We start from the raw sequence: 26,154 nt of genomic DNA on the forward strand, positions 1-26,154 counted from the left end.
AAGGATAAAATAAGTCTTTATTTATATTCTTATAGTAAAGGGGAAGCCTTAACTTGCAAGACAATTCTTGGGCAGTATGTACAACATACTTTTTATTTCCATGGAATGGAATCAAATCCCGACTGAGACTACAGAGTATACACTAGAAATCAGCAAATGCCGGCAACAGAGTAGGAAAAAGACAAAGAAATGAAGCCTAAAGACACGAAACCCTTCACTGGGATCTGTTGACCACAGCCAGAGCCAGGGCTAGATCACACAGTGGTGACAAGTCCCAGGACCAGAGGCAAGGAGGGCAGGGAGGCTGTACTGGGCTGTGGGTTTAGTACCAGGTAAGTCGCTCTTGGTATTTACATACAAAAGTTGGCTCTATTTCTTAGAAATACACACAGAAAGAAATGAAGATTTGATCATTGCTTTATGAATCTGTCGCTTTACAATATCGACATCATCAGAAATAGGGGCATTTCATTCAGATTCGAATTTCAGTAGCAGGAAATAAATATCAAAACATTATCACTGGCCCTTAATACAAAACCTCTACCCCACCTAAGACTCCCTCCCTGTCCCACCCACAAACAGCCACCCCACCACTCCTGGGAGGCCGTTTCACTGCTGCCAACTCCTATACATACCAGTGTCACGTGGCCTTCTGTAAGGCTGGCTCTGCAGGCTTAAACAACTGAAGAGTGAAACATGCCAAGGATTCTGCAATTCTGTCCCTGCTTTCCTTTTATATCACAAACTTCTTCAAGAATCTGGTCTTTCAACAGGAGTGATAGTGTTTCCAAAAAACAATCCTTACAGAGGAGGGGGTTAACTCTGATTACTCCAATCTGGTCATCTTGTCAAAGTAGAGCAGTTCAGTCCATCAAACAGAGGTGAGGGGACTGGGAGGGGCCCAGTGGAGCAGGCACCCTCCAGGCACACGCTCTGAGGGCTGGAGGAGCTTGGGGGGAGGGGAGCAGGACACCATGTACTCAGAGGTCTGGCCGGCTGTCTGTCCTCCACAGAAAGAGCTGCCAAGTTAGGGTGTTTTGGTTTAAAATTTCTGGTGGGGACAGGAACCCCTGAAGGGAACACATTTAAAAATAGTGGACACAGGGACAGGATGAGAGCTGTTGTCCAAGAGCTTCTATGCAAAAATAACAATTAATAAAGAGAAAAGGAAAATAAAGAGTCTTTCAATGGTTTTGAGGGTTCTAACGAGGAACTGAGGAGGATGAGACGATGGAGACGACAGTTTTTATTGCTGGCCTGCCCCACATGGCTTAGCTGGCCTCCATCCGGAGTTTCTTCCTGCTCTGGGGCTCTTCAGGCTCGGACTCTGAGCTGGAGTCTGAACCCCCATCGAAGGCAGAGATGGTGCCGCCCTTGGCGTTGGTGTAGAGGCTGTTGTCTGAGGAGGGGTAGTTGGTCTGCAGTTGGGCACTTGACCTTGCCTTCTCCAGTGCACGGACTAAAAGGCAACCAAGGGAGCATGTTACCACCTTCTGGAGTTCCGGAGAAAACAAGTTTCAGACTCAGGGTCCAGCCTGTTCTTCCTAAGGGTTTGTTTGCTGGCCCCCAAGGCACAGGGTGGCTCAGAAATCATTCCCTTCTGGTGGCTGTCCCCCCTTTTCCTTCCCAGCTGGACTTAGGGGCCCAGCACACATGGCCAGCCACTCTGCTATACCACCCTGAAGAGAAGGCTTGTGATGAGACACCGTCCTGCCATGGACCCAGCAGAGACCAGAGCAAGAGTTCCCTGTTGGATGGAGCAATGCAATGACAGAAGAGAAGCGAGCCTAGCAATGCCAGGCTCCATGAACGTGTGAAGGCCCGATGATAGCAGGAAGGGATGACAAAATATATTGGGTCAAAGAAAACTTTTGGCTTGGTTGGGCTATCATGAACAAAATCCACTTGGAATGACAAGCTGGACACTTGGAAGCAAGTCACCAATACACACAAAATACCTGGGCTTTTCAACAGACACCCCTACATGCAGGCTGCTTGGCCCATTATCCAACCCGCTGCCACCACCCACTGCCCATCCCTTGGTTCAGCTCAGCTTGAGCCTGGAGGATCAACCCTTCATGTTATTTATTTTATGTGAGATGTTCTAACCCAGGTGGTTACTTGCATTTCCTTTTACTTGCATCTTCCATGAGGGAGGAAGAGAAGTGAATTCCCCAGGAACAAAGAACTTGATCAGCTCTCGCTTTCCCCTGTGGTTGTAGGAAAAGGCGGGTGTGAGCATTGGAGAACAGCAGGGGCCTGGCCCATAGGCTGCCCTGATTGGACTACTTTTGACAATGGGGAGGGCTCACTGTCCCTGAACTCCTGGAGACTCTTGTACTTACATGGCACATTCTACTCCAAGGACCTTAAAGCTCTGTTCAGATACCTGACACCAGGTGTGACCCTTACTGCAGGCAGAGCACCTGAGCCCCAAGGAAGGGAGAGATCAGGCCAGAAAAGATACAAGCCTTTGGATGTTCAACTCCCTAGCTCCTCCATCTCCTCACTGGAGGGTCTGGTCCTTCCTCAGGATGGCGCTAACACTCAACTTCGAAGGCCAGTGGAGCAGGGCTGAGGATGCTTCTGAGGCATGGTCCTCTGGCTCTGACCGAAGGCCCAGGTGTGAAAGCCCCAGCCTGGCTGGGCAGCACAGGGCCAGTTGCCCCATGAGCTTGGCTGCTCACCTTGTTGCTCCAGAAGAGCATTCTGCCGCTTGAGGTCATCAATGTCTTGCTGGTGCGTGTGGTTTTTCCTTCGCATATACTGGATATACTCTGTTGCTTTGTCTAGGATTTGGGCCCGGGATGCCTGTTGAAATATGAAGAAAAAAAAAAAAACAAAAAACAAAAAATAAAACAAAACCATGGGACTAAAGACCAAGTCTGCATAGCAGAAGAACCATGCCTTTCCCTGACAACAGCATGAGATGAAAACAGGAGGGTGGGCATGGTGGAAAGGCTGAGGAAAGAGTAAGGGCTAGCTGTGGCCTTTATCCCAAAGTTCTACCAGAAACCCCAGGCCCAGAGAGCCACAGAGGCTTATTTAAAAGCACCAGATAGCCTGGGGACGGCCTAGGCTTATAGTCTGTCTGACTCTGGACTTGTACTCCTCTCATCTCCTCTGGATCTTTTTCTGACAGTTTGGATCTTTTTCTGACAGTTTTTGTTTGTTTGAGACAGAGTTTTAAGGCCAGTTAAGGCCTCCTAACCGGTGGGATTACAGCCATGAGCCAGACTCTCAACTCTCTGGGGCTCTTTAGTTTAAAGTCTTCAGCTTGCCATGCCGGAGACAGGCCAGCCTTGAACTCACTACATAGCTGAGTCTGTTAACTCCTGCCTTTACCTTCTAAGTGTTGGGATAATTACTCCCAGCTTTATGTGGTGTTAGGGATTAAACCCAGGGCTTTGTGCATGCTAGACCCAGCTTGACTATATCATAAGATGTCAAAACACAACGAAAACTCAAGGCCACACACATTCTGCTAGGACGGGGCTACAGGCAGCAGGTTCAGAATGACAAGATCATGGACTGGCTTGGAATAAAGGTGGCTACATATTTTTCCACAAGGCTTAGACTTCACCAACTCTCAGACTACTGGTAAAGTAGGCTCAACTGAACAATGCTCCTTCTGCATCACTATTTTTGTCTCCTCTCTAAAGAGACTAACTTGAAAGCTGTACATGCTTGATGCCAACACAGGAAGGACATGTGATTGGGCCATTGCAGGAAACAGCCACACCTCTACGATTATAGCAGGCTCATCAGGGGAACAAGTAATATATAAGTCAATAAAATGGATAACAGGTTACTGTTTACTGGCCCTTAGAATCACACTGTTTGGAAGATTCCCACCGAACTACATATATGGCCAGAGTTAAAGCCAAGCCATCAGCCCAGCATGTAAGATGGTACAAAGATGGTACAAGCTGAAGGCCGGGTAGCACAGGGGCCCTGTGTCTAGCATTCGTTCCAGAGGCTGAGCATTAGGAAAACCTTGCACTCTTGACAGTTCTGCATTATACCCCAGGGCTCCGAAACAACCAGAAGACGACAGTGAGGGGAAGGCAAACAACACACCAGTACTCAAGCTGGTAAAGCCAAATTTACTCATACTAAACCCTAACGACAAGACTTCACAGTGTGGAGGTAGGCTGAGCGAGGTCTCAACTTCTACCAGTCCTCAAAAACACTGAAATCTCCAGGCTTTCCTCTCACAGCACCTTCAAGGTGATCTGCTCAAGAGGAAACCATCCCTATTCAATCAATCATTTTTACAAGTAAGAGTTATGTGCAAGGCCCACAATGTGGGGGACCAAAATGTATTAGTCATGGTGTCTTTGCCCATAAGCTTATTTACTGTCCAGTGGAGAAAATAAGTATTATTTCTATGCAGACAAGCCACAGGCAGCACTGATAAATGTAACCTGACTAACAGATTACAAATGCCATTGAAAAGGTAGCTTCTGGCTAGGGTGACACCCACAATGTGCTAGACACAGCCTTAGCACTGCATAGGACCTGACACCTCCCTCTGAAATAGTGAGCTCTGTATTTAAACCACGGTAGAGCCTGTAAGAAGAGGTCAGAGCAGCACAAGGACACGAGGTGAGGTAAGCTGGGTGTGTCCCTTTAGCTGAGTGGTCAGCCTGTATAGGAGAAGGAGGACCCGGCAATGGACACTTCAGTGGTTCTCATTTCCTCAGAGGACACAGTTGGCCAAAAGGGGAGGGTGCACATAATTAGTAAGGACTAATTAAAATACCTTGCCTCTTTGACAGAAATGTAACTGAAGCTGTTTAGCAGACAATGGCAGGTTGCAGGGTAGGGATACAGGAGAAGGAGTTATATTACCTACCCATTTGCACCTGCAGACATTCCTGTCTATGGTTGCTCCCAACCGACTAGAAATTCTCTATTCTCTCTACTGATAAATCCTTATGCATATTTACACCTCAGTCTCATTCACTGAGCCTGGGTCTGCCTGGAAACTGTGATCCTCCTGACTCAGGCTCCCAAGTGCTGGGATTATAAGTATGCCGATTTCTTTTCCATTTGCCTACTTTAAAGCTGCCCTCTTCTAACAGAAGGCAGCATTAGCTCTTAACCTCTATGCATCTGGGGCAAGAGGAGGAGAAGGCAGAGCCTAAGATGAGAACACTTGTGGGTGCCAGGGCCGCCTGAGAGCAACCTGCAGGCCCAAGCACTCCCAGTTTCTCTCTTAGACACTTGTGACGGGCACCATGAAAGCAGCACCAAGAGAAAAGTGTGTGGTGAGCACGGCCCTCTAGGTGATAGTGGGTCTCACTACAGGGTAGTTGTCAGTGAAGACTCAATTATAAAGGCCTCAAACAGAAGGCCCCTAAAGAAGCAGGCCTATCTTTTATTTTAAAAAGTTCTTGAGGCAGGTTCTCATTACATAGCTCTATGGTTGTCCTGGAACTCACTCTGCAGACCAGGCTGGCCTTGTCCCCATTGAGATCTGTCTGCCTCTGCCTCCCAAGTGCTGGGATTAAAAGCCTGCACTACCACTGCCAATCCCTGCTTTAAAATTAAACCCAGCATTCAAGGCAACCCTAATGCTAAACCCAACACAATCCTTCCTCTAGCCCCAGCTAACTAAAACTAAAAGCAGAAGTTCCCTTAGTCACATGAGCAGGGTGCCGAGCAGGGTGCCCTGGCCAACCGACAATCCAGAAAAATGGTCTGCTTCATTTTATTTTGTCTTTTCCAGAATACTCAAAAAGCTTAAAAAATTAAAAAACACAGCTATAGAATGCCAAAAAATTTGAAATTGACATCCACTCCAGGGGAGAAAAACAGAAGGTTAGAGTCAGAAAATGCTAGATTCATCTGCAATCTACACATCTCATCTTTTCAAACCATACAAGATTACGTGAGCAGCCACAAGTGTATGGTATGGGGAGGGCCCCTCCCAGCCTTTATGAGTTCATAGTACCCTGAGTACAATCAAGATGAAGGGCTTGGGATTTGTGGTACGGACTGTGGAATGGCTCTAGGCTTTCAGTTTCTGTTTTCTGAAAAGGCTCTCAGGCAGCTGAGTCAACTGACAATGTCCACATGAGCTCTGCCACACAGCATGCTAAAGTCAACGTGCCCACAGGTCACCACTGCCTTAGTAAGCACCCAGAAGAATTATTTTTTTTTCCTGTTTAGATTCTAATGTTTAAAAAAGCACTAACTCTGCCTTTCCAAGTAGAAATGGCTCCTTTAAATAGTTTGGACAGAGCAGTTGGACAGAATAGATTGTGGCTGAAGGGACTAAAGAGGTAGTCATGCTATGTACAAACAGCAGCATAGAGAGCCACAGAATAGATGCTGGGCAGCCCTGCCAGTTCTTGTTGCAAATCCATCTTAACACAGAAGGAAGAACCATGGGTAGAAGAGAAACAGCAGCAGCTCACATGGAGTACTAGCTGCCAGTACTAGGCACCCCAGACAGCCTCCCCCGAGAGGAAACTTACGATTAGTTAACTTGAAGGCAAGTCAGAATTTGAACCCAAGTCTCAGATACACTTATATTTTAGGAACAGAGGCAGCTGTAGCATTACTTTTAAAAGAGTAACAGAACTGCAGGGACAGAGTTATCATGGAGAGGGAAAGTGAAGGTGAAGACAGACCTTCAGGAGAACCACTGCCTGCAAGGACTGCAATGAAAACCCTAGTGAAGGCCGAGCAGTGGTGGTGCACGCCTTTACTCCCACTCAGGAGGCAAAGACAGGCAGCTCTCTGTGAGTTCCAGGCCAGCCTGCTCTACAGAGCTCCAGAACAGCCAGGGCTACACAGTCTTGAAAAACAAAAACCCTAGTGAAGGAGGTTTCCTTAGAGTCAAGGTGATGGTGAGCCAGCCTGTGCTGAAAAGCACTGGCTGAAGACTAGTCTTTTTGGTTAAAAGGTAAGAAGTAAGAAACAAAACCAAACAGTAACAACAACAACTGGCTTGTAATAGTAGTAGCATCAAAGAAATGTTTTCCACAGGTGAAACCTAAGCAGGCTTTTAGTAGAGAAGAAATTCTGGGTGGCCTGAAGATGATGTGAACAAGCTAGAAGGAAAGAATACTCAGAACAGGGCAGGCGGGGTGGAAGGAAGGGTCAGCTCAGCTCCCCAGTGCTGCTGGCCTCACTGCCTCTTGGCAATCCAGAAAAGGGGGGGAAATACACAAGGTACAATGGAGAAGACTCCAGGTTTGGCAGCAGGTGGCCTGAAGGGAAGGTCAATCCATTCTCCAGAGGAACACCCCTTTCTCAGAAAACAGTCAACAGAAGCAACCTACCCACGTTTCTTAGCAAAAATCTACATTTCATAAAAGGACTCAACGCATTCAAAAGCAGCTGATTCTACTTAGAATCTTGAAGCTTCTTCATATGATTCCCGAGGTTCATCAACACAGCCATGTCCAAGTTATGCAGTCCTAGTTAAGCAGTGGCTCCAGACAGGGCCAGTGAATGACCGTGTGGGGCTCACACAGTGGAAGAGCTTCCCCAGAGCTGTCTTCCTCTGACATCCTGCCCCCCAATAAAGCAAGTACCCCACACATTCTAGTTCTCAGTCTTCCCAGACTGACTTGCTCTATATAAAAAGCCAAACTGGTTTAGACAATAGGGCGTGGGAGGTGAAACAGAGCACAGCAGCCTGGGATCATCAGCATCGGGAGCACCTCTGCCCTTCCCTGGGGGCCTGAAGCCAGTAGCTCTACTAGCCCTTGTCCTCCAAGGCCACTACACCTGCTATAACCCCAGTATCTGGAAGCCTGGGGAAGGAGAATAGTGAGCTCAAGGCCAGCCTGGTTTACAAATAAGACCCTGCCTTGAAGACCCTTAAGTGGGCAGAGGGCAGGCAAGTGTGGTACACATTTCTGTTGAATAAGCCACTTTCTGGAAATGAAAATTCGCAAATCTGCATAACAAGCATGTCTCCTTTAAACTAGCTCACTCCAAAAGGGTTCCAAAAGTTGCAGCAAGGGAGCTGAAGGCCAGAAGTTCCCTGACTGAAGTATGGCATTTCCCCACCAAACTTTGTCCATGGAAAGCAAGTACAACTCATAGTTTACTGAAGAGGAAACAGATCTGGTGAATAAACGTGGAAAAGCATTTACTTTCAAAGGTAATAAACAAAAGTGTAAAAGTAATTACTAGTTTTTGCCTACTAAGTTAGTTATCATCTAAGGAAAACAAAACAAAACCCAGTGATGGTGAAACTGAGACAGTCAAACTCTAGGGGAAGACTCCAAAACTTACAATGAGAGAATGAGATGAAAACAGTCTTCCTGGAAGTATCCTGGCAATACACAGCAAAGCCAGTGCTGCCACCCTTCATCCAGCTCCTGAGAGGGAATTCTGTATACAGAACGGCCATGCACATCATGTGGTTCATCACTACTTTAGTTATAAAAGTTTAAAAGTGCACAGAACCCAAATTGTAACAGAAATACTCTATTGACTAAATGTGAGTGACATATCATTTGGGGAAAAGCGAGGTGTCTATGTGACACTTTTCCCATGGCAAGTGTGCCTACGAGGAGACCTGAGCACAGCACACAGACTGACAGTTCCCTGCTTCTTAGACTTTATCCCTTTTATGCATGGGGAGGGGGAATTCCTCACATAGCCCACGATAGCCTCAAACCCATTAAGTAGTTGAACTTCACCTCCCAAGTGTGGGGAGTATTGGTCAAACAATGCCAGAGACGAAACCCAGGGCTTCAAGCATGTTAGGCAAGCTCTCCACCAATGTAGCGACATCTATAGACTCTGGGTTGAAAATTAAAATAATAGGTGGTGACCATTTTCTGTCACATCAAACTGGAGGGCAACACAGGGAGTATTCAGTGTGATCCCACATTAGCCACAAGGCTACTGGATAATGAACACTTGGAGGTGACTGGCCTGAGCTGCAGTGAACACAAGTGTAGAACACATACATACATACATACATACATACATACATATATTTAATTCTTAGTAAAATAAATAAATAGGGCCTGGGCATGGTGGAACACACCTGCAATCCCAGCACTCTGGAGGTTGGAGGCAGGAAGATCAGGAGTTCAAGTTTCTTCTCAACTATATAGCACAGTCTGAGTGAGGCCAGCTTGACTATCTGAGACCTTGTCTCAAAACAAAAAACCAATACCTTTCTCTCTAAAAAAGAGAAAGGGCAGTACAACCTAAAACTTAGATTAAGTTTTCAATAATTTTGCCAGGCAGTGGTAGAACACACCTTTAATCCCAGCACTCGGAAGGCAGAGACAGGTGGATCTCTTTGAGTTCCAGGCCAGCCTGATCTACAGAGCTCTGGGATAGCCAGGGCTACACAGTGAAAACCTGTCTTGAAAAACAAAAACCAAAAAACACAAAAACCCTAGTGAAGGTGGTTTCCTTAAAGTAGAGTCAAGGCGATGGTGAGCCAGCTCCACACAGGCCCAGGGCTGGGCTAAGCAGCAATGGCTGAAGACTAGTCTGTTTGGTTAAAAAGTAAGAAGGTCAGACACAGAAACAGTTTATAAGAACTAAACAGAAGTTGACACTTGCCCAGATTGGGAGTTTGGCTAATGAGTAATGAATGAGGTGAAATGGACAGGGCTATGGTTTATATTCCATTTCAAAGACAATCTACCAACAGCCCAGAAGTGATGTATTCAGTGTGGCTAGAATGAGTTGCCTGCCTTCAGGGCATCCACAGGAAGGACACACCTCTGACAGACAACAGCCAGGACAGACACTGAGTTCCCCCACTAGGCCTGAGAGACACGCTCCCTGCCTTGGTGGTCCTAATGACGGCACAGCAGGGCCAACAGTCAGCAAAATATCGGCAAACACAAATATTGGTAAGTTGACAGTGGGATTGAATATTTGCCATAATGAAGCCATTGTCTTAAAAAACACACCTGCCTTTTTAAGGAAACCAGACTTGATTGTTCTCTTTTAAATGTTATATGTTAACCTCTTTCTCTGCAGGAGAGCCAGGCCCTCAAGAGTAGACACCACCTGTTTGGTCTCTACACTTCTACAGCACTCCCAGGGGAACACATGGGAGAGGTGGGTGCTGTCATTCTGCTGACTCTCAACACAACCACAGAGGGAGAACTGTCAGGTATTAGGTCTGCGATGGTCACAGCTCCCTGTGGCACTCTCACACCCAAGTCAAGACATTCTGAGCTGAGTGCTGACTAGGGAAATCAAGGCTCTTTCCCCTTGAGACAGGCTCTCATGTAGCCCAGAGTGACCTCAAACTTGGTATACAGCCAAGGATGACCTTGCTCTCTTGATCCTCTTGCCTTCCCCTCCCAATCACTGTGATTACAGGCATGTAGTGCCTTGCCTAGCAAAATCCTGGGTTTGTGAGGTTACACTCTTTCCATGCATCTCTACCAGGAAGAAATCCACAGCATGATTGCCTGAGAGAACATTACAGACAATAAACAGGTCTTTAAGAAGCAACTTTAAAATGTGAAAAATGGCAGTGGTAGAAGCAACCTTCCATTGCTATTGTTGACCATGATAAGCAGAGAGGTGTGGCTATATAAACACTCTGAACTGATACTGGGTTCATTTATGGGCTAGAGGATAGACTTTTACTCTCACATAAAGACAGAGTGATGGGCTGCCTACAAGGTCTTGCCTCCAACTACCAAGTCAACAGTGAGCAGGGAGGGCCCATGAACAATTGAGTAACACTCCTTAGAACCCACCCAAAGATTATGGCTACAAATAACCTCTATTCAAGGAAAATAACATCTTCCTATTAAAAGGGGGATGATACCTGATATTCCTGTCATTGTTACTCTGGCTGACTGGCCCTAATTTCATTCCCTCTTTCCCAATGAGCTCTACCTCCAAGTGCAAAACTAAAAGAGAAAAACAAGAAACACCTTTAAACAAAAGAGTATGAAGGTCTACTCCCCAAAGCCAGGACTGAAGACAAATGTAAACAGTCCACTGACTGGAATGATCTACTTTCTGGGGCTAAGCAGAGAAAGGTTAAGTCAGAAAGAATCTGTAGACTCTAAGTGATCCTCAACTCTGCATTTTGGTGTAACCTGAATAAACCACCTTGAACAAGTATTTTCAGAGTAACTCTTGTGTGACACACCAATAAGATCAATGGCTCTATCTCAAGAAAGCTCCCAAGAAACAACAAGCTTTAAGTAAGATTTCCTTTGTTGTTTTAGTCTTTACAATTTCACATATACATATAATGTACTTGGAGCATATCTCCCCCATTACCCTCTCCACCCCTTCCACAGAATCCTTCTCCTTCTCAAAATGTTCTCCCTTTACTTTTGTGTGCATGTGCATATCCTACTACATCTAACTAATGTTGCTAGCATGAGTAGGGGGAGATTTTTGTTTGCACGAGATAGGTCACTGTTAGCCTAAGAGGTTTTAGACCTGTGGCACTCTTTCTACCCCAGCCTTTGAGCAATGGATTATATGTGTGTACAACTCTACCAGGCTTGATTTCTTTAAAATACCCTCAGATGCTTATCTCCCAGCACTATGGTAAGATGGAATTCAGCAGTCCCATTCTATTCCTTGTCCTGGCACAGACTAGGGTCATTACCTTAAACAAGCTCCTCATCTTTGATAACAGCAGGAGCAGCAACAACAGTGATTGCCCAATGGTGACAATGCCTGGTAGAAAGGCTGTGTTTGAGACAGATCTCACACAGCTCAGGATGACCTAACTATGTTGCTGACAAAGACCCTGAATTTCTGGTCCTTTCCTTCCATCTCTTAAGCACTGAGATTACAGGTATTCAATACCAGCTTACTGGCCTTTTCTTTCTTTTTTAAAAAGTACTATTTATTTATTTGTGTGTGTGTGTGTATGTGCACGTGCGAGAGAGAGAGAAAAAGAGAGATGAAGAGGGAAGGGGAAGAGAGAGAGAGAGAGAGAGAGAGAGAGAGAATGAGATTCATTCCCTGAAACTGGAGTTATAGGAGGTTGTGAGCCATAGTACTGGGAATTGAACCCAGGTCCCTGAAGGAGCAGATGACTCTTAACTATTGGGCCATGTCTCTTTTTCTTTTATAGAGGGTAGGAGGAACTAGTAACAAGATCTCTCTCTGTAGCCCAGGTAGACCCTGAACTCATAGTTATCCTTCTGCTTCAAACTCCCAAATTTTAGGATTACAGAAGTTAGGAAAGATAGGCATTTTTTATGATGCTCATTTTGTCAGGAAAAGAGAAAAGGAAAAGATGGAGTTCGTGTCTTACATTTTAAGTTTCCTCTCTTGCCAGACATGATGATGCCAGTCATTGCACTACCTAGGAAGCTGAGGCAGGAGGATGACTATAAATTCTATGTCAACCAAGACTACCTAGGGGGTTACAAGTCCCAGCTACAATATAATACCCCACCTCAATAAACAGTGTTTGTCCCATGCTAGACAGAAGGCACATGCTTGTAGGCTTAGTGTTGAGAGGCTGAAGCAGAATTCTGAGTTCTGACCAAGCTACACAGCAAAATTCCACACCAAATTTGAAAAAGATAATTTTTTTCTCCCCCATCCCCAAGTATCTTGGTTAGAATCCAATTTAATCAATGTCAATTTTTTTAAAAAAAAAAAAGCAGAGGCAGGAGAACTCAGTGAGTTCAAGGCCAACCTGATCTATATAGTGAATTCTAGGGTAGCCAGGGCTACACAGTGTGACCCTGTCTCAATATTAAATAAACAAATATAAATAACAACAAAGAAAATTATGTATGTATGAATGTATATAATGTCTATGATCAAACTCATTACTTTGCATACTTAAAGACATATACAAGGCCAGGCTTGGTGGGGTGGAGCAAGCCTTTAGTCCCAGCACTTGGGAGGCAGAGGCAGGCAGATTTCTCTTGAGTTTGAAGCCAGCCTAGTTTATATAGTGAGTTTTCTTGACAGCTAGGACTACACAACAAGACACTGTTCTCACAAAACCAAAAAACCCAAAACAACAAAACAAAAAAATCATAAACACATGAAAACAGGATCTAAATGAATGAATGAATGAACGAATAAATAAATAAATAAATAAATAGATAGACCTCTACATCTGGGAGCCTGAAGCAGGAAGATTACTGTGAATTCAAGCCAGTTTGAGAGCCACAGAATGAAACTTATCTCATAAAACCAAACTAAACAAATACAAATTTTAAGAAAGGCTTGGAAACACATCACATAATCCCAACGTTAGCTGTGGGGTCACCTGGGATATAGCAGCAATCTGTGCTAAGCTCTCTACAACTCACACTGGACAGTCATTTCAGGACTACTTACATAATATCACAACTTTAACCATTGCAATTCAAATCAAGAATGAATCAATTTCCTTTGGTTTCAACACCACATTTAAGAAGAAAATCGCAGTATGTAGCGAGAAGTCAGTCTGAGAGACCAACGGGTGTAGAAAGTTAAGGCTCCCTGCACCTGTGAAACTGTTGGCAGACAGAATAATGAAAAGTCATGTCCTTCACATGGCAAGAGGCTGGGTTCAGCCAAAGTTAAGAGCAAGCAGGACAGAAAGGACTCTGAAATAAGAACAGCAGCTAGTAAACTGACAGACAATCTGGTTCTCTTCCCCCTTTATTAAAAAAAAAAAAAAAAAAAAAAGGCGGAAGCAGGAGATGAGGAATTTAAGGTCACCCAGGCCAGCCTGTGGTAAAAGAAACCCCATCTCAACAAACAAGCAAGCAAACAGAAGTGACTTACAGGACCTGGTACCATCCTCTCACCCATTCAAGTCTCCTCAACTGGCCCCAAATGATCCTTAGGACACTATTACACTCACCTTCCGCCTGCCTGCAATGCCCAGCACCAGACAGATACACAATTCATCGTTTCTATGAAATCTGCTCAAAGGCCATCCATCTTGTCAGTGAGATCTGTCTGTCCCAATTCAAGTTCCACCATTCTACCTTAATTTTCTCCATAGCACCTGTGCACACATGCACACACAAAGCCCTAGCTATCAGGAACTTGATATGTAGTCCAGGCTGGACTCAAAAAGATCCACCTGCCTCTGACCTTCCAATTGCTGTGATTAAAGGCATTGCCATCGTCATGCCTCACCAGTACTCATGTTTTTAGTGATCCATTAATTTCTATCATTTCCTTACTAGAATAAAGATTTGTATTGTTGTTTCTTGGCTAAGAACAGTGGCTGGTGTGCATAGACCCTCAACAAATGTTTGCTGAATGGAGTAAGTCAAAGGGCCACAAATGACCAACTATTCCATCTGTAAGTTACCAAATTCAAACCTTCAATTTCCTTGGAGAAAGGAGGTGACAGGATTTAGTATGATAAAATTGTAAGGACTTAAGGAAGAATGTACTAGCAAGGTGAGACAGGCTGAATAAGGAAGAGATAGCTGTGGCTTGTGACCTACTCTTTCAGTGTGCCTCAGAATCATCTGACTGCTTGTTATGAGTGCATTTTCGCCGGCTCACCTCCAGGAAGTACATCTGGTGTTTGCGTGTAGGTGGTTCATGGCCCACCCCTTGAGAAGAACATCCTTAGTATCTTATTACATGTGAGGCTTAGATCAAGGCAGCTCTTGTCCATGTAGCCCACGGAAATGCTGCTAATGGACACTGTGGTATACAGAATGAGCACCAACAGGTCAGACATGAATGAGAGATAATCTTTTGCACAAGGGGTGCGTCGCCACAGTCAGAGATTTCCTGTGCTGCGTGCTCAGTGTTAGACTCAGGAATGTTGTTATTCCGGTAAGTACCTTGGTTCAAGGCCATTAAATCAAGTACATACTAAGTGGGCTTAACCCACAGCAAATTCTGATTTTGTAATACTGTATTCACATGGCCTGTTTGTGTTTTCCCTTAAGCTTAAACTTACTCCGTATTTCAACCACACAGAAGGCCACATCATAGACAAAATATAAACCACAGCTTTTCAACATTTTTTAAACATGAAAAACTTAATCTTGGATAACCAAACAAATTCAGGACCCCTAGCACAGAACTAAAGTAGTAAAGCCACTTAAAGTACATCTAATAGTAAAGACTGCTCTTATTAAAACAGTCTCTTAAGCCAGGTATAGTAACACATGCCTGTAATTCAAACAGGCACAAGAGGATGATTCCTTAGTTCAGGACAGTCTGGCTGTATAGTGAGACTCTTTCAAACAAACAAGCCAACCAAGTATATTTGTGGACACTTATAAACCTAGCACTTGGCAAGGAGCATCATAAAAGTCCAAGGACATCCTTAGCTACATAGCCAGTTCCAGGCTAGCCTAGGTTACGTGAGACTTTGTCTCAAAATAGTGTTGGGGAATCACCCACAGGACCTACACACAATAAGTAGGCCATTCCACTGCTGAGCTCTTCCCAGACTTAACATTACATCAATAACCCCTAAAAAATACAAGTATTCTCCCCAGTTTACCACTTATACTATGGAAGGGCTTCAGAAAGCAGCCTGCTACATAATGTCAAGGGTGGAGCTAACTGTGCAAACAAACTTTTTCTTCATATTCCAAGGAGTAACCTAAGCTATATGCCTCTGCTCAAAGCTTTTGTGTTTTAAAGACAGAAACAGCTGGCTCCTGCCTCTCCAGGGAAAAAAAGCAGTTTCTAAAGGACCTTTAGGGAGTGTGGGAATGTTTTTTTTTTTTTTTTTTTTTTTTTTAATTTCTCTTTCATTTGAACTAGTCTTTTAACTCTTGTTCCATAGGTTGCAATGCTCTTTACACATCTTGGGAAGAGTAGCTGTCAGGGCTGGTTCACAGCCCTGCCTGCAAGTGTTCATTTACTCTGAGTACTAATACTGAACTGCACGAGTTAGATTCCCACAGAGGTTTAGGGGATCACTGGCCAGGAATCTCTTCATGATCACAAACTAATTATGGGCCAAGTTATACACTACAGTACACAGGTATATAGTTATAATAATGACATGAATGACTAATTTATCTGCCTGGCATGACAAGGTCCAGGGTTCAATCCCCAGCACCACCAAAGAAACAAGGAATTAATGACATGTAACTCCAATTGTGAAAGGTCACTTTTAGGGATGGCTCACAAACAGTTGTATTACAACTGATGTTGTTTTTGCTAAGGATAATCAACAACAACTGAGAAGTGTGGGAATCTTCCAAAGAATAAAAAAAGGAAAAAAAAAAAAAAAAAAAAAGATCATGCCATCTGACTGTATTTCTTCACAGAAGGAAGGGATGTCCTGTTTCAAGCTACTGGTGGGCCAATTGGCTTTGTCAATAAACTCACCTTCTCTCCTTGGAGTGATGGGACCGAGTCCCGCAAACTGTGAAAGCTGTCTTTGATGTGGTCCCTACGTTTTCGTTCCAGTGCATTATGATGAGCCCGTTTGTCAGCCTAGGAGAACGAAGAAAGAGCATGTTAGGAATGCCACTCCTTCTCCAGGTGGATGTGGTAAAGCCTGGAAGTGTATGCAGTCAGCGCTGTCCCTGGCAAGTGGACTGGGAAAATTTGCGGAGTGAGGTGTACAGTTAGGAGTCTCCAGAATTAGGCTCTGTTAAAGAGGGAGAAAGGGGTGAGCAAGGCTTGCAACAGGAACATCCAAAGTAGCTCGGTGGATCCAGCTCATGCACAAGTAAAACCAAAGTTATTCAAAGGGACAAAGTGTGACTCTCCTGCAAGTGTCCCCAACCTACGTGATGGAGCAGTTGCCAGTCTATGGTTGCAATGTAACTACAGAAAGCCCCAGTGGGCACCTTCCTAAGATATGGTACTCTATCATAAGACTTTGGGGTGGGTGGGGAGGGAAGGAGGAGCTTCTGTCCACATGAAACCTACCATCCAAGGCTCTGCTCTGACACCTCCCTGTTATAGGTCCATCATACCCTCTCTTCGAGTCGTACAAGAGAGCTCCAAACCTCTGGAAAGCCCAGTTGCATTTGAGGATATTGTGACATAGCTGACAGATGTGCCAACTACACTTGGGTTTCCTCTCACACAGGCTGAGCCAGAGAGGCACTTCTTCTGACACCTACATACTCTTGGTAAATTTCCTCACGCACATGCAGCAGGTCAGGCCCATTTGGCACTTTTCTAAACACCCTAACTAGCCTTTAACCTTTCCTGCTTGGAATTATAAACAGTCAGCTGCCGAGGCTCAGGACTGCCAACCAATCAGGAAGAGGAAGGCATCAGAGCACCGTGCTGGGGAGCACTGCCAAAGAGCTTCATCTCCCTTTACACAGAATATAAGGACCTACTTGAGCAAGAACTTTACCACACCTCTACTTCAGGGATTACAGAAATACTCGAGCATTTCCCCTGACTAGAGCAGGTTGTGCTGAGCTAGCCTAAAGAGCCTGTCTGTACATTAGAAAGTGACCTGGCTAGTAAGCCCAGACAGAGTGCCAGGAATTTTGAAAATGCAACAAGCATAAACTTGGTTTAACAATGCCACTTCCAATGAATCCTTGTGCTAGAAAAGATGGGCGGACAGAAATCAGACAAGGACAGTGAGAAGAAAAGGATTTGAAATTCTTCTACTATCAAATTCTGAAGGTCTCTGACTCCCTCCAGAGGAAGAGCCTGGAGTCCCTGTGGACTGTTTCCTTTCTGATTCCTCAGGGGCCTCACCTACAATTCTGTTAAATAGATACAGGGTCCCATCACAACCACCATCCCAAAGATGGAGCACAAGCTGGGAGGATTTCTAAAATTATCCTGTCTTAAACCTCAGTTCACTGTAAAGCAAAGGATTTTCTTAACTAGTTATACAGAAGATAGAATGAGGAATCCAAAAGGATAATGAAGCTTGGAAAGCCAGGTAACTTGAGGGTAGAGGTGTTATCTCTTTATTATACAACACTAGGGGAAGATAAGCACAGCTGCCCTGTAAGAGCAGTGTAAGTTAAGTTAGCTTGAGGGAACTGCACATCAATGCCCAGGCAAACCGGCCTGCCATAATACCCGAAGAACGAAGAGATCTAGGACCAACATTTGGCATGCACTAGCCCTCTGTTGTCTGCTCTGTAATTTTCAAGATGGTCTATTTACATGCAAACCAATTGCTCAGCTTTGGTCTTCAGCAGCTGCCCAAGATACTCCTGTCTACTAAATCACCCTGACTCCTGGCCCTCCTCCCAGCTTAAGAGCTGTGCACAGAAGCAGTGACACCAGTTACCCACAATGCCTCTTGCTGATACAAATAAAATCCTAATTGCCTGTTTTCCTTTCTGGGAGAACCCTGAAAATTGCAGGCAGTTAGAACTAAGTTGGACTTGGTTTCCTGTGGGCCTGTGCTGCAAGCAAGGAGCTAAGCTGAACCTAACACCGCCATCACCCCCAAGATGTACCACCCCTCCCATCCGCTGAGCACTGAACGGACTCAGAAGGACAACAGTCTTTTGGTTGGAGGACTGTAGTGAACTTGGCTGTAGACCATGGGCAGAAATCTCGGCTTCTCATCTGGGGAGTCAGCCAAGTTAGAAGTTGGCTCTGCTAGGAAGGGCGGCAGGCCACTGCCTAGTAGAAAGCCTGGGCTGGGGACTGTTGTTCTCCAAGCAGTGGATGGAATTTCTGTGGTGGTTCCAGACCCAATTTAACTAGCAGAACGGTGGAATCTTAGAGCAATCTCTCCTGCCATGTCTACCCCTCAGCTGTTATGCCTGAAGAGAGAAAGCCACAAGGATCTATTTGTTTTTCCTTTTCCCCAAGCCTCATTTGCAAGCACACATGAAAAACATGCAGAACTCACATGCCTAATTCCAGGCAACTCTGAATTAAGTGGCATTTCTAGTGCTTATTGAGCATAGGAAAACAACACACCTTCACTAAAGGCTGAGCGTTCTCTCTGGAAAGTATTCCTAAACTGCACATGAGAATACCCCCAGCCCTGCATGCTGGGCCAGTGGACAGGCTAAAAACACTGCCTTGTTAGCCAAGTTCTCTTGCTGACAGCTTGTTCCCAGAAGGCCAAGATTTCAGAATCAAGAAAGAAAAACCAGGTGAAGACTCTCAGTGTAAGGTGCTAGAGATCCACCCATGAACTCTTTACAGCAGCACAGTAATTACAGTAGCAGAACAAACAAACAACTCAGATGACTGCACTTTCTTTCCCCTGTACTGAGAAGTGTCAGGTCACGCAAACACTGAAACGGCGGTTCCCTTGTGGAATAGCTCACACAGGTCTTCTTGGGCTATGCCACAGGTCCCTAAATAACTCCCCTATACACACTCTGGGAGCAGTAGCTGGTGACTGGACACCACTTGCTCTTCAATACAGGAGTTGCAGTTTCCGTCAGAAAATCCTTTATCAGCAAGTTCCAGACTAATGGAAGTACTAGGGTCTTTATGATACCGGAGACAGGTCCACAGATGCTCTCCAGGACCTACAACACCAAATTGCTTCTGGCTTTGAGGTCTATGCCACGGTTTTTATTCCACACTGGCAGACAGAAACAAATCTTCACCTATAATTTGTTCGCCTCTCACACTAACAAGCATATGTATCTGAGTACTGGTCAGTGCTGAAAGCAATCGTCTTCTTAGTCACTAAACTGGGAGGAGGACACAGAAGCTAAGGAGACCTGTTCAGAATTGAGGAACTTTCTCAACAGTATTTCCTTTCAACTTATTGCAAGAGAATGCATCTTCATTCACGGCATCTCACTAGTCAACAACCTACTCTCCTGTAAGACCTAGCATGGAGAAAGAAGGGTCTTACTGTACAAGGATGTACAAGGTTCCCCAGAATGGCATTTCTTCCAAGCTGCCTGATACCTACTGAACTTACACACAGAGGGAATCTCCTCAATGCCAGTGTAGAAAACCCTCCATGCAGAGGGAATCTGTGTCATTCTTAGTGGATATTAGATGTATTTAGTTTAAGAAGTGTAAATGTACTTTAGAAGGAGTCACCCATAATTACCAAGCTAGTCTTACTGAAACACTAAGAATACTGACAAAGGTTCCAAATTCTCATACAGTGTATTTATTACTTCTGGTTGATAAGAATTAGATCAAATAAAACAATTTCTAAACAACTTAAAAGTGCTCATTTTAACCAACACAAAAATTGCAACACAAAACAACTGGCAAGTGAGATGAGATAAACTCACTAAGTCTCCAGCAGGCAGACAGTTACTGCAATTTCTTTCCAAACTCTTCTGTTTGAAGCCCATAACCGGTATACATTTCTGTGATCTACAATAAATATACTTGTATTTGAGTTTTCTCCCATCTTTTGGTACGTAAAAGAACTTGGGAATATAACCCACACACGCCATTACACTAGACATTTAAGAGGAAGGGTTTCTTTTTTAGGACATTTTAATTGAAGATCAAACTGAAGTTGGGCTTGAGAGTACACCTCTAGTCCTCACACTTGAGAGGCGGAGGCAGGAAAATCACTACAGGTTGGAGGCCAAGCTAGACAGCATAAGCCTCCCTGGCTGCAAACGAATATTAAATAGGATTCTTTGATTAGTTCTTCTACCAGTCTCTTGATAAAGAAGCACCACTTTTGAAAACTCAACAGCATCTTTTCCTTCTCCAGGCACACACAGGAAGGAAGCCCACCGTCTCTGTCATCAGAGCCAACACTCTAAGCAGAAACAAACAAGCACCTTTCAGCAACCCTGCCATGCAGCTGATCCCAGGTAAGGCACGCAAGTTCCCTCAACTCCAGCCTCCACAGTGGACAGCTTCCTTCCTCCCAAGTACTTCCATCTCCAAAAATGCAAAGAGCTGACAAGTTAAAAATACTTTAAACCAGAGAGGTCTAGAAGTGGAATAGCACAAACCTATTTTAAACTGGCTACAATACTAGCTAGTTAGAATTTATTATAACTGCAACAAGTTGAGTTCATCAGATGTGAAGACAATACATGGAGAAAAGACCACAGGTTTCTTGACCAACTCAGTGATCCTACATTTCACGTATACTTTTCACTCTTTCCCAGAGAAATTCCCCAAACAGTAATAAAGCAAAAGGAACCCCTTGCATAAAATAACCACTTCAGAAACTTATCTTTAAAGTACAACTTATTCCCCCCAAAAAAAAAAAAAAAAAAAAAAAAAAAAAACTCACCAACCAGTGAGATTCTGCAATTATCTAATTCAGTAGTGTTTAGTGTTACTTCTAAGAGCTCACTGTTCAGGAGGGAGGCTGCTTCCGTGTGTGTAGGGCACCCATCAAATCAGTTTCACTTTCTGTTAGCCTTCTTCCTAATACTGAGCTGAATGGCCTGCACTTTTCATGGCGCTTAAGATAACTGTAATGATACTATAAAATATGATCATCCGTTCATGCTAGGACCCACAGGACAATTTCCAAATAACTTGTTTTTGTGTGTGTGTGTGTGTGTGTCAGGGTCTCACTCTATAACTCAGATCAAACTCATGGCAATCCTCCTGTCTCAACATCTTGAGTGCTGGGATCACAAGTATAAACTTTAGTTCCAAATGGCTTTTTAAGTTTTTTTTCTGCAGTCCTAAACAGTTGTTTAGAGTCCACATCTTTTTTAAAAAATATTTTTTCCAAGGATAAAACTTAATAGAGTTCCCCATTAAAAAAAGTATTTATCATTTACATTAAATTTCAATATGCAAATAGATGTATTCACATGGACAGGGAGGGATCCATGTTTCCACCCCATTCATGATAGCTATTCAATACTGTCTATAATATACCTGCTTTTTCTGTTTATGCCATCATGATAAACCTGTACCAGATAAACCTCAACAAGTATATGGAATTAAAACAAAGGGTCGAATAGTCTTTGGTTCAATCCCCTGCAACAACAACAATTTCACTATGTCCCAAAATGAAAGGAAAAAAATCCTAAGCACCTTAACAAAAAAGAAAGAAAAGAAAAAAGTAAAAACATCTAGATAAAGCAAGATCAGCCTTACAGGAACTGAAGCATTTAGTAAATTAGGGTACATCACCACCCAGGTAGATACTTTAAAAAGAGGAAGGACCAAAGTAACTCCTTATCATAAAACAAGAAAACTTATCTTTCACTGAAAAGTAAATCTAAATCCAACTCAAGGATGAGTCTTCAAAACAAGCCTTACCAATCCTTGCCCTTTAAATCCATCAAGCCCTGGAGAAGACCTTAGACCTGGAGACTTGGAGGAGGAAAAGAAATTGCTTTTGTTTGTTTTGGTAAAATAGGCTCAAATAAAAACCATGAAGTTCATACTATTAAGAATAATAGTACCCAGGAACAGTGGCGCACACATTTAATCCCAGCACTTGGGAAGCTAAGGTAGGTGGATCTCTATGAGTTCGAGGCCATCCTGAACTACATACTGAAACACACTCAAAAAAGAAAGATAATAGTAGCTGAAAAACAAAACAAAAAAAGGAATTTGACTTTTAACAGAAGTGTGTGTAACACTTCATAAAGAAATAAAACATTATCTTCAGTGAGGGTCTCTCAGAACAATCCTTAAGACCTCTGTGCTAACTGCACTCAGAACCAATTGGTTCTTAATAAAGTTTTTCCTTAATGCTCAGGCAATCTGTGCAATCTCTGAGGCTCTAATGGAGAGCAGACACAACTGAAGATTACTAAAATCCTGAAGCAGAGCTATCAAAGTAGCACCCTGCAAACTTGTCTTTTCAGTGCTAAGGATGAACCGAGGGCCTCCTGAAAGCTAAGTGTCCTACTGAGCTAAATCCCTTAGCAAGAGAGACAAAGCTTGTTTGAGACAGAATCTCATTCTGTAGCCCAGGCAGGCCTAAAAACCAGGGCAACCCTCTGCCAAAGCCTCCTAAGCACTGGGCCTCCAGAACTGGATACAACCGCGGACTCTTTGTTTTTTGTTTTGGTATGTTGAGGCAGGGTCTCAATAAATTGCTGAAACAGGCCTGAACTTTTAAACTTTTTAATCTTCCTATGTCAGCATCCTGAGTAAAGGAATTCACAGGCCTGGGCAGCCAAGCCTAGTTGCATCCAGCTAATTCTCTACATGTTCCCAAACAGCTGTTCCGCATATCATTTAAAAATCAAACAGTTTAGTGGGTAAAGGTGTTGAGGCCAAATCTGATGATCCTAAGTTCAACCCTCATGCTGGAAGGAGAGAACCCACTTTCCCAAGTTGTCCTCTGACCATCACATGTGAGCCATGACATGCACATGATCACAAACACACATTAAATAAGTGAATGTAATTTTAAAAAATCGATTGAGTGGGCTCAATAACAAGAAGACCTGGCAGCACTGAACTCACTCTCATATAGCAAGCAGCTGAGCTAGGTGATTGACTTTTTAGAAGGGGCACGCATTCCTCAGTAACCCAGTCCTTACCTCTTCCCTCTATATCCTTGACTATCATTACCTAATCCCCACAGGCAAACACATTATGGCCCTCCCTGTGCATCCTTACCATTCCCAACTATCAAATATAACACTCATGGTCTGTTCCCTGATTTGGATTTATTCTCAGCTTTTTTTCTCTCTCCTTAATCTATACCCACTTACTGCTAAGTCTCAGACTCCAAAGACAAGAAAGAGGTCATGGTGTCAACCCAAATCCACAGAGACACCTACAAAAAACATTTAACGTCAAAACCCTAAGAAGTTACTGATAACACTGTATGGGCTCATCCATCACCTTTCAGCAAAGCTGTCTCTTACAATGCCACTTTTCTTCTCAAATGGAAAGTCAGACCAAAAGAAGCTGTGACACTTTCAAGAGTCAATGCCTCGGCTCCTCCCTGTTTCCGTTTTGTTGTTGTTGAGAACAGCATGCTTTCCTAGATTTTAAGGGTCTGCATCAGCAGTCATGTGACTTTGGCTAAAGGCAATTATTACTGTGCTTGCAGCTTCACACAACTGTGCAGATACTACTTAAAGCTTACTTGCTTCTAAGTAAACCTGACCTGTAAGTCTGCTCTGAAATAACACTACCCTTCACTTCATTTCTCACATGCCTGGGCCGCATCCTTCGCTCAACACCCCAGAACAACTCAGTTTTAGCACGGGGCTCGCTCTCACTCACCTACCTACTCACTAGTATCTACCACCTGAGAATCCAGAATCATAGGATTTGCAGCATCGTCCCCTCCCCCCCACCTCCAACCCCAGCTGACTCCACCTCACCTTAGCGGTTAAGAGGAGAGTTTACAAGAATATTAAAAAATAAAGAACGATCTCTTTTTCTCTGACTCCAAAAAGGACCAAAAGTGAACGGAAATGAAAATGAAATGGAGAGTAGGAGACGTACCGCAGATTGAAACCTCGGTTGCTCTTCCTGGAATAAGAGAGAAAAAAAAATAGAAAATATAGAAGTTATTTTTACACTTCGCATTCAATAATAAGAAAGAAAATGCCGGCGGCGGAGGAAGCAGCGGGTGGGGAGTCAGCCCGACACCCCTCCCTCCCTTTTTCCCCTCCACTCTCTCCAGCGGGATCCTGCAGCCTGGTGGGGGTCCCAGGCGTCGCCCCTCCTTCTGGCATCCGAACCGGACTAGAAGGGTCCGGAGCACACTGCTCTCTCCGGAACCCCCTAGGGAGTCAGAGCACTCCCAGTCCCTTCACCCCCAGGATCAACGGGTCACGGGTGGAGGGGGATCGTGGACCCAAGAAGCAGGTCCTGAGCGCTGATCTCCTTGCCCAGGGTCCGGACGGATAATGGGATCCCCAGCCGGACAGAGTGGAGAGGGAGGCCTCGGCACCCTCCTCCACCGGAGGGGGTGGGGGTCCCAGAGGCCGCGTGTCTGCTCCCACCTTCAGTCCCAGGAGGCCTCTCCGGACAGGACTGGAGGGGAGCGAGCCCGGAGCGCGACGCAGGCGGTCCCGGCCCCGGGGGAAGGGGACGGAGGCGGCGGCGACCCGGCCCCCTCCCGCCGTCGTCCCGCTGAGAGCCCCGGCCGCTGTCCCCGCCTGACAACCCAAACGGAAAGGAAGAAGACCCGGGACTCACGTCGCTCTCCACCTCGATGTCATCGTTATCGCTCATTTCCTACGGCCCAGGGAGCGGCCACTGCAGCGGCGGCCGGGGAGGGGAGGGGTGGAGGGAAGGGGGAAGTCACCGACAACAACAAGTCGAGTGCCCCCACGCACACACTCACTCACTCACTCGCTCCCTCACTCACTCACTCACACACACTCACACACACACAACACGGGCGACAACCACCTCACTGCAGCACCGGATCAACGGCGGCACGCACGCCCGGTCGGCCCCCTGACACGTGACCCGACTCTCCGCGCCGGGGTAGCCGAGACTTGTAGTCCTCGAGCGTCTGGTGGGCAGGTCTGAGAGCTCCGGAGAAACTACAAATCCCATCAGGAAGTGCACACAATCTTCGCCAGTCCTGCTTGTTGACAGAGCTCAGGGCGCCTGCGCGCCGGGTGGTGGCTGCGAGAAGCGGCGCGGTGCCTCCCGGGAGATGTAGTCCACAGACCGCGAGTTGTCAGGAGATTTTCCTCCCCAGGCGGCAGAGAGGCTTCTGGGAAGACAGGACACGTGGAGGGAGCTGGGCTCCTGGAGCCGGCCACTGTCTGAGCTCTGGGCGCCCGGCCCAAGGGATTGGGTGGAGGCTCTGGGGGAGAAGCTAGTTGCCAAAATAACACTGTCTCTTCTTGGCTAGACTGCTTTTACATTGTCTTGTTTAACGCTTGAGTCGCTCCACTTGTGCCCTGGGGCGTAACCCTCACGGGAAGGAATCGAGCTGCTGCTGACCAGGGGGCGCGGTCGGGATGCCCACGCGGACCCTCGGGATCTGGTTTTGGCGAGTTAAGAGGCAATACAGCACAAGCTAAAGGACCTGCCTCGCTGGGGTACCGTTAGTCTTAAGAATCTTGCTTTCATTTGTCCGAGAGGACCGTCGTTACTCAGCTTGAATGTTTACAAAGCCTCACTCACGTAGGTGAAAGTAAAATTCAACTTTTGGTCAAAGCCGGTGAAGATTAAGGAGTGCCCCAGTTCAGAGAAGCTTGATTTAAAAACTGCAAAGAGAATCAAAACGGGGAAGTTGTGTGGCTCCCTAACCAGTCAAAGTCATATTTATACATGGAGGTATGAAGCGTGACTACATCCCATCAGTATTTATTATCTTAATATATGGCAGCACAGGCATGCCATGATGGGTACAACTCAACAGGGCCCCTCAAAGACCTCACAGCTTGTGGAAGCGAAAACCGGACAACCCTGCCACCATTTTCAGTGTGCATCAGG

At 45.2% G+C, this 26,154-nt stretch overlaps 1 protein-coding gene across 3 annotated transcripts; it reads right to left on the reverse strand.

The window, feature by feature from the left end:
- On the reverse strand, nucleotides 1-25,278 carry Max (MYC associated factor X). Of its 3 annotated transcripts, XM_051196040.1 has the most exons (5): nucleotides 24,898-25,107; nucleotides 24,199-24,225; nucleotides 16,255-16,362; nucleotides 2,688-2,811; nucleotides 1-1,459 (listed from the first exon to the last, which is right to left on the reverse strand). In XM_051196040.1, exons 1-5 carry the CDS (start codon nucleotides 24,931-24,933, stop codon nucleotides 1,272-1,274), a joined length of 483 nt encoding a protein of 160 aa, XP_051051997.1. In that variant the 5' UTR covers nucleotides 24,934-25,107; the 3' UTR covers nucleotides 1-1,271. The 3 variants fall into 3 exon arrangements, with proteins under 3 accessions (XP_051051997.1, XP_051051996.1, XP_051051998.1); XM_051196039.1 differs by lacking the exons at nucleotides 24,199-24,225; nucleotides 24,898-25,107 and adding an exon at nucleotides 25,114-25,278; XM_051196041.1 differs by lacking the exon at nucleotides 24,199-24,225.
- Nucleotides 25,279-26,154: the final 876 nt, after the last annotated feature.

The sequence above is a fragment of the Phodopus roborovskii genome, unplaced genomic scaffold (genome assembly GCF_943737965.1).
Source record: "Phodopus roborovskii unplaced genomic scaffold, PHOROB, whole genome shotgun sequence".
NCBI lineage: Eukaryota > Metazoa > Chordata > Mammalia > Rodentia > Cricetidae > Phodopus > Phodopus roborovskii.

What these genes read in the sequence shown, in the direction of transcription:
- Max (XM_051196039.1), bottom strand. Translation starts at nt 25,263, where the DNA reads ATGGGATTTGTAGTTTCTCCGGAGCTCTCAGACCTGCCCACCAGACGC. An exon ending in TGATCCGGTGCTGCAGTGAG is followed by an intron (nt 16,363 to 25,113) that starts GTGGTTGTCGCC and finishes TCGTTCTCCTAG; the next exon opens with GCTGACAAACGGGCTCATCA. An exon ending in TGCTCTTCTGGAGCAACAAG is followed by an intron (nt 1,460 to 2,687) that starts GTGAGCAGCCAA and finishes GTTGCCTTTTAG; the next exon opens with TCCGTGCACTGGAGAAGGCA.